Source organism: Malurus melanocephalus, unplaced genomic scaffold (assembly GCF_030028575.1).
Source record: "Malurus melanocephalus ecotype Western Australia unplaced genomic scaffold, MMel_1.1 scaffold_403, whole genome shotgun sequence".
NCBI lineage: Eukaryota > Metazoa > Chordata > Aves > Passeriformes > Maluridae > Malurus > Malurus melanocephalus.
In genome coordinates this window covers 397,887-405,972 of record NW_026623635.1, presented here as the reverse complement: position 1 = coordinate 405,972, position 8,086 = coordinate 397,887, and the positions used below count along the sequence as shown (strand labels likewise).

Here is an 8,086-nt window from a genome sequence, read left to right as displayed (position 1 = left end):
TGTCACATAGGACCCGGTTTTCACGGGCATTGGATTCCATGCTGGTTTTTAAAATGCATTTTAATATGTTAGTGTGCTTAAGTTCCTGGGTCTTTGTCATACTGTGAAAATAAAAACAGCCTGTCCTGGGATGTCAAGCCTTTTGTGCATAAGAATGAAATGGAAATAGCTGCCTTTGCCATATAACTTGTGCTTATTTTTATTAGCCACTTTCAGAATGAATAAATACAACACACAATAGGAGGAAATATTCCTTAAGACTAGACAAGGCTTGAATACTTAATATAAAAAAGCCCCAAACAACTAAAACATGCAAACAACAGGGGGGAAGCATTCTCCAGCCTCTCATAAGCCAAAAGCGAAAGRGAACAAGCCAAATTTATTTTTTTCTGTCCAGGTCACCTTTAATTAAATACCCTGGAAGGCTCATTGCATGATTCAGTCATTTGGTGATGAAAAAGGTTGTTGGCGAAGGAGCCTGGAGTCGCTCTAGAGCGTGCATCTTACCGCAGTCGCTTTGCAGCTACATTTGCTCTTGCATTATAAAAACATTGGGCAGGCTTTTGTTTTCCATTTTCTTTAGGAAAGCACCATTTTGTCTCTAAGCCTCTGGTATGCATGTCTGGGTAGAAAGTGCAAGTGTGGGCTGTGCTGGGATGACAGTACGGTCAAATTCAGGCCCACATTTGAGTCCTGCTGAACCGGGGCCTGGAAATCCCTCTGGTCTGGGTGATGGATGGCTGGGATCCTCAAGATATCTGCAGGCTAAACGTACCAAAGAGATTTATCTCCAAAGCAGCGATTGTTTGATGCCTTGGTGCTGGGAGGGGTTATTTGTGGGATGTGCCAGGATGCCCTGGGGTCAGACCCCAGMTGGGGATGCTGCAGCTCCTGCAGAGCTGGGAGTGCAGAGAGGGGCTGTGAGTAAAGAGCTGCTGGGCAAAATCTGCTTCTGCCAGCTCCATGTGCTGGTTTGCTGSAGAGCCCAGGTGCCCTGCAGTGTGGCAGGGAGGCTGTTCAGAGCCACGGCCTCCTTTGGCAGCTTGTCAGCCAGGTGAGGGGATTTTTGTCCATGCATGCTTGAAGATGAACAGTGGCACAAAGGCAGAGTGCATGACTAAAACCCATTCTGCTATGATATCTCCCGCTCAGGGATCAGTAAATGTTCGTTTTGGTCTGTGGGCACACCTCCCCTGTTCCCTGACAGTGCCCTGGATGTTGTTATTGCCATCCTGTTTGCCAGCAGGGAGAAATTTGATGCACATTGCTTAAGAGGCCRTGCAGGATGCTGCTACCACAGTGCTCCATCATGAGCAAGGCTTTTGGGGATGAAATCACCTCTGATGTAGCTTAAAGCCTGACTGTGCAAGAGTTTTCCCAGCCAGCATGCACTTGGATTAAAGACCACACTGACTTCTGCAAAGGGAAGGGGGGCAGAGGAAAATGCAAGGCACTCGCTTCTCCTGGCATGCCATCCCCCTGTCCTCTCCTTGCCAAAAGCTCAAGGTGAGGAGTGATGGCAGGCTGTCACCCAGGAGCCATTTGGCCAGCTCTTGCACAAATGAGCAAGTGGGATGAAATTCAGCTCTCTGACGAAAGCACAGGAGGTCTTGTGCTGCTGAGACCAGCAAATGCAGCAGCTCTTAACTGCTGATCCCAGCTGGGGCTGGGGCTGTGAGCTGCGCCTTGGGCCTGCGTCAGCCCCTCCTGGGATTCTGTCACCAGGCAGAAAGTGYGCTCCCTGAAGCCCTGGGACTTTTCCCTGGGACATTTTTCATCAGAGAGAGCCCATGTTTGAAGACTTTTTTCTTTAATGAGTAACTGGCAACACCCGAGTCAGGTTTGGAGGCAGCAAAGCCCCTCTGCAGAGCTGACCCCTAACCCCAGTCCTGTGTCCACACCCCAGGTTCTTGACGAAGCCCTGAAGATTTGCAATTACATCTTCACCGTTATCTTTGTCCTGGAGTCTGTTTTCAAGCTGATTGCCTTYGGCTTTCGCCGCTTCTTCCAAGACAGGTAACAAAAACTCCATCATGACCACGGGGACAGCAGCAGGCTCTGGAGACAGCTGCCCACATTCCATGTCCTGAATTCCCATGCTCTGCCCCATGGTGTCAGTCTGACATGTGTGGATGTTTTTTGGTGTGGCTGGAGGCTTGGGATGTGAGATGGAAAAGGGATTGTGTGTGTCAAGAGTAGGGTTGCCCCACTTTGGCCCTCGGGAGCAGGTGAAACAGGGACAGGTCTCACACCAAGCCAGGTCTATTCTCACACCAGCTGCGTGTCCAYATAATCAAGAGGACCTGGTGAAGTGACAGAATTTACGCCAAGAGAGAGAAACTGGCCCTGAGTGAAAGAGAAAAGGGACCTCTTTTTGTGCAGATATGACATAGTGGATGAAATTCTCTTTATGTAGATGTTCACTCTCTCTTTTTATGTCCTTGGTGAATCTTTCTCCCATTTTTGCCTTCTCCACTGTTAACACCAAGAGCAGGGCACCTATCAGAGTTTGACATGAGCCCTTCAGCATCCAGTGGATGGTTCTATCCCTGTCCCCAAATTTTCTGTGTCCGTGCTGGAATTACCACTCTCCAGCCTGGCACAAACCCTTGGGGTCTTTCCTTCACCCAACACAATTTTTTTTGCAAGGTCTGGACACGGGGCCCTGTTCTCTCTGGGGCAGATGTCACATTGATGCCCACGAGTGTCATGTCTCAAAGTGGCTGGACCACAGTGTCTCTCCTGGGGTCTGCAGCCTCTGGGCAGAAAACTGCCCAGCTTTTGTTCCTCTTTCCCCTCAGTCAAGGATATCTTTGGAACTGGCTGGTTTTCTAATGAGATGCATTAGTTACAATGATTTCATAACATTGCTGCTTTTGTATAATACCCTCAGAAAAATGCTGCAGATTCATTTGAGTGCTCAAACCATTGAAATGACTGGAATTCGTGTGAAACAAGCTGCCTCCCCTTGCCAGCTTCTTAGGAGATGTTCAAACTTCACTTTGTGTTGTCTCCAGATGGAACCAATTAGATCTGGCAATCGTGCTGCTGTCTATCATGGGCATCACTCTGGAAGAGATCGAGGTGAACGCTTCGCTACCGATTAACCCCACGATTATCCGGATCATGAGGGTTCTCAGGATTGCTCGAGGTGAGAGGGGTAAAGCAGAACTGGCTCATGTTTGAGGGACAGGGTCCCCACCAGGAGAGAGTTAAACATTGGGAAACAGTCCCGGGGCACATCCCCATCATGATRTGCATAGTTCTGGCATCAACAGGCTGTAAACAAATAAAAGAACAATGGGGGAAAATACTTGCGAGGAGCCAAAAAGCTGAGCCAACTGACCATGTGTTTCTGCCTTGAGAGGGCTTGAAGGCTGAGAGCTTAGGAATAAAGAAGTGTCTGTGGCAGTAACTCCAAGAGATGTACCTGGGAAAATTGCTCCAGTCAAATCAAAGTCATCTCTAGCAGGGATTAGGGAACACGAGCTCGGGTGTGCTGGCTTTAAAAGACAAGCATCTAATAAATCTGAATTCCCGTGAGGCTTTACATCACACCGCTTGGTGACAAAGCATGCCTCGTCACTCTGCATCCATCTGTCCCCTCAGACACGTTCCTGAGTCAGGGAGCCAACTTCTTCAGGCCTGATTTTTTCAGGACCAAATGATGAAGATGTAAAAAGTGAGTGCTCAGGCCCTTAACGAAGTACTGCCAGGCCCTCCTGAAGGATATTGYGCTCCGAGGAATAATTGTTTTGATTACAGCCCTCATCTAAGCAGAGAAAGAGCTGGAGGAGAAATTAAATGCTGCTGTGTCTCAAGAGGAGGGAAAAGTGGGTTTTCTATGCATTGGATCCCTTTCAGAATTAAAAATACATGTGGCTTCCAATTGGAAATGCAACCTTCTGGAAGAGATGTGTAAATCAGTTCCTCGGTGAATCACGTATGAAAATGGGTAGCCTATGGAAGTGGGAAAGTAGCCCCAGGGCTGGGAAAGTAACTGCTCATGATAACCGGAGGAAGGAGATGAGTCCAACACMGATAAAGTGGGGAAGGAAGAGCCAGGCAGAGTGATAACGCTTTCTCCAAGTCTCAGGGTAGGTGATGCTGCTATTCACGGGATTTTGATAGTATCCAGGCAACCAGGAGCGATGTAGAAAGGCCAGGGACTGTCGCAGCTAATGGAGAACACTTGACATGATTTCACATTTCTCTCCCCATAATCTGTGGCTCCTGGGAGAGGGACTGAGTTTGTGCCTCGGTGCTAATGCTGCTGTTACCATATTGCAAACGTGTTTTCCACAGTGCTGAAGCTGCTGAAGATGGCTGTGGGGATGAGGGCCCTCCTGGACACCGTGATGCAAGCGCTGCCGCAGGTAACCCACTGCCATATCAAACCAGAGCTCCTCTGGCCCGCAGCTCATTTCCTGTTGCAGAGGAATGCTAATCATTTTATCTTTGCTGTCATTAGAGAAGCACATTTCCCTCCCGAAGCACTGAGATACAGTCCTCACATTGAGGTCATTTTTGCCCCGAAGCAATTTAAGTTTTGGATTAAAGAATACAGCAAGAAACAGGTCTGGAACAAAAAAATCAATGAACGTTCTTTTTTTGTGTTTTTTTCCCCCCATTTCTTTTTTCTCTTTTCAGGTGGGGAATCTGGGTCTTCTCTTCATGTTGTTGTTTTTCATATTTGCAGCTCTTGGAGTGGAGCTGTTTGGAGACCTCGGTGAGTTGCTGAAGGTGGGAGGGTTGGGAATGGTGTGGGAGCGGGGGTCTCACGGCTGTGTTTGGTCCCGCAGAGTGTGATGACACGCACCCCTGCGAGGGGCTGGGGCGRCATGCCACCTTCAGGAACTTTGGGATGGCCTTCCTGACCCTCTTCCGCGTATCCACGGGAGACAACTGGAACGGGATAATGAAGGTAAACTTTAAGGGTTTATCGGCCAGTGYGTTGCTCTTCTAGAGGTGAAATTTGCCGAATCTTCTCGGTTTTCTTCATGAAGGTAGAGGTTCATGCTGGAGTCTCTTCACATCCCTCCATCACTCASTGCCATGGTTTAGTKGATAAGTTGGTGTTGGGTCATAGGTTGGACTTGATGATCTCCAAGGTCTTTTCCAGCCTGGTTGATTCTGTGATTCTGTGATCATTCCCACTCCATTTCCAGGACACTCTGCGGGACTGTGACCAGGAGTCCACCTGCTACAACACCGTCATTTCCCCCATCTACTTCGTCTCCTTCGTGCTGACGGCCCAGTTTGTGCTGGTGAACGTGGTGATCGCMGTGCTCATGAAGCACTTGGAGGAGAGCAACAAGGAGGCGAAGGAGGAGGCTGAGCTGGAGGCAGAACTGGAGATGGAGATGAAAACCATCAGCCCTGGCCAGCACAGCCCCTCGGACATCTTTGCSTGGGCGAGCAGCACCGGCGCAGAGAGACCCGAGAGCCCCCGCGGATTTACCAACCCCATGCAAATCAAGGTGGATTCTCAGCTCTCACTAGCTTACCACATGGTGAGAATCTCGGTTGGAGGGTGACRAGGGCTTGACCTGCATTTTTTGCTGGGGGAAGACTTGCACGAGTTGGTAATGAAAGAGGCGTGTACCAGATGTCCTGGGCTTGTGTTCCCCGCTGTCTGCTGCCAACTGTGCGTGGTTTGGGAGCCAATGCTGCAGGGAGGGGACCCCAGGCAGGGCTTCAGACCACCCTGATGCATCTGTTTGGAGGTAGAGAGTTTTGCAATTTACTCTGGAGGTGAGCTCAAGCCACCAAGTTCAGAGCTAGCTCCAAATTCACTCTAATTCAGCATTTTGACTGGCCCTTTGTGATAGCAAAATCACRAGCGTAATGTGTTTGCTTTTCTAATACAGACCATGAACCACAACATAAAAGAGGAATAAAACTTGGCTAATCTTTGCTTCAGTATTAAATTTGTTTTATGTAACCTCAATTTAAAAATCCATCCCTACAGTCAGGCTTGTAAGAAAAGATTCTTTTAACAATAGAATAATCCAGAGGAGACTCAAACCTGAGCTCAGCAGAGCTGGTGACAGGAGTCCCACCAGCAGGAGCAGGGCTGTAATGTGGGAGGTGACACGAGCTGCACCACATCTCCCTAAAGCACAGTTTTTGGATGAAGTTTCAGTTTGAGGAGTAAGAGGTGAGGTCAAGCCCCAGACAAGTTCTTTGGGAGGTCACTGAACTGAAATTACTCAAGAAATASAGTCCCAGCCTTTTTTTAGTCTTTGCTGATTGCAAATCGGGTTAAACTCGACRCAGACCTCATTAACTTTTATTACATCATGATTTCACAACAGCATATCTTGGCATCGGCCTGGGGTGGACTAATGGGTATTCTAAAGCATGAAAAACTCATTTATGATCTKTAGTCCAAGGGTGAAAGAGAGTAAATCCCTGTTTAAGCTTTGTTTCAGTTCCTAAGCTACTGGAAATTTCTGGTGCCATTGGAGCCTCTGCTGTCTGTGTTGGAAGCCAAAGCTGCTCTTTGGCACAGGAAAAAGGAGTTCAGGGCACTGTGGGGAAATCCAGATTTACTACGTCCTCTAGGAAGAAACAACACATCCCAACTGTTGTRCGTGTTGAGCAGAGTGCTGGCAAACTGTCCTCAGCCCTGTTGTCCTGTAGCAGGACTGACACTGGCCAAAAAAAAGAGAAATTGGGGTTTTTCTGCAAGACAAATCAGTTGGGATAACACCCTCCCTGTGCAGTGTCCCAAACATGCCCTCTCAGAAGGTGGCCTGGGAAAGGGCTTATTCCAGTCATAACCTCCAGAGTGTGTTCCTTGCTCTTTCCCCCAAACTGAAGCCTCAAAAAGCCTCTAGGAGATTTTATTCTGACAGTTTATTCTCCCAACCAAAATCTTCAGTGCAGATCTGATKCTTGAGCGCGACAGCAGAGGAACACAATTCCCAGGACGCCACCCTGCAAGGACAGCATGCTCTTTTGCTTGCCTCTCCCTGGGGGTTTTTGCACCGTGTGCTGTTGATTGTAGCACCAGTTCTCGTCTCATTGTATGCACTGGACATCCCCAACACAGAAGGTGCACCCTGAAATCGCTCCCCTGCTGCCTGCAAAAGCCAGACCCCGTTCTGTACAGCCCCAGCTGGTTTGGTGTTGGCCAGAGCACCGGGGGCACCTCAGCCCATGTCTGGCACATGAATTAGTGACCTGACACGTGTCCATCCCTCTCAGCTGCAGCTTCCACGGACAGGACGCTCAGCCTCCCTGCAGTCAGGTTATTTTAATTGATGTGCTCTCTGGGTATGGGTTTAGACATCAAGGATTAGATCCCACAAGCGAGGACAGCMTCTGTAGAAGCCTCGCAGAGAGCAGTGCCCCGTGCAAGTTGAGAGCAGCGCTGGGAAGGTGCTGCTCAGTCCCCAGGAGTGACCAGCTGTGGTGGCTGACAGGGACATTGTCCCCAAGGAGGGCCCCAAGGAGGGTGTCTGGGAAAGCTGTCTCTGCTCACTGTGATATTACTGCACTGTTCTCTCTCCTCTCCTCCTGTCCCGTTGTTCCTGTYGCTGCTGTTCTCCCTGAACGTTTCCACCTTTTTTCCCCTCCCTTCTATTCCGTTTTTTCTCCTTCTGTTCGTTGGGTTTGATACGCTGTCCTTTTTTTTTTTCTCTCTGTCTCTGTCCCTTGCCTTTTTCCTCCTCTCTTTTTGGCTCGCTCTCTCTCTCTCTGCATGCTACACACCACCCCTCCTAGGAAAGGCACTTGTTTGATACCATATCACTGCTGATCCAGGAATCTCTGGAAGGAGAGCTGAAGCTGATGGACAACCTGTCAGGCTCTGTGTGCCATCATTATGCCCTCCCAGCTCCCGAATATTACAACTCTGAGAACCAGGTTAATATTCCTAATTTCCTGCAAAGTCTCCATCCAAACTCAATTTGACTGAGGCCTTTAATAGCGAGTTAAAGTTCTTTATGTAATGAAGTCGCAGGGATTTTGAAGCATAAGTCACTTTGGCTTTTTCTGGGGGAGTTGATGTTGTGTATCAGTGAARGAGGAAGAGAACTCAAAGTTTCCCTCGTCAGCACAGTGAGAAGGTTTCCATTGG

The 8,086-nt window shown here is 48.8% G+C and overlaps 1 protein-coding gene across 1 annotated transcript in view; it reads left to right on the top strand.

Annotated features, from left to right (window-relative positions):
• Positions 1-8,086, top strand: part of CACNA1G (calcium voltage-gated channel subunit alpha1 G) — a 141,328-nt gene that overhangs the window by 118,757 nt on the left and 14,485 nt on the right. The window contains exons 30-36 of the mRNA XM_057379402.1: positions 1,907-2,016; positions 3,018-3,151; positions 4,306-4,376; positions 4,651-4,729; positions 4,803-4,924; positions 5,169-5,513; positions 7,732-7,872. Of these exons, the coding sequence (XP_057235385.1) occupies positions 1,907-2,016; positions 3,018-3,151; positions 4,306-4,376; positions 4,651-4,729; positions 4,803-4,924; positions 5,169-5,513; positions 7,732-7,872 (1,002 nt within the window). The remainder of the gene's footprint in view (positions 1-1,906; positions 2,017-3,017; positions 3,152-4,305; positions 4,377-4,650; positions 4,730-4,802; positions 4,925-5,168; positions 5,514-7,731; positions 7,873-8,086) is intronic.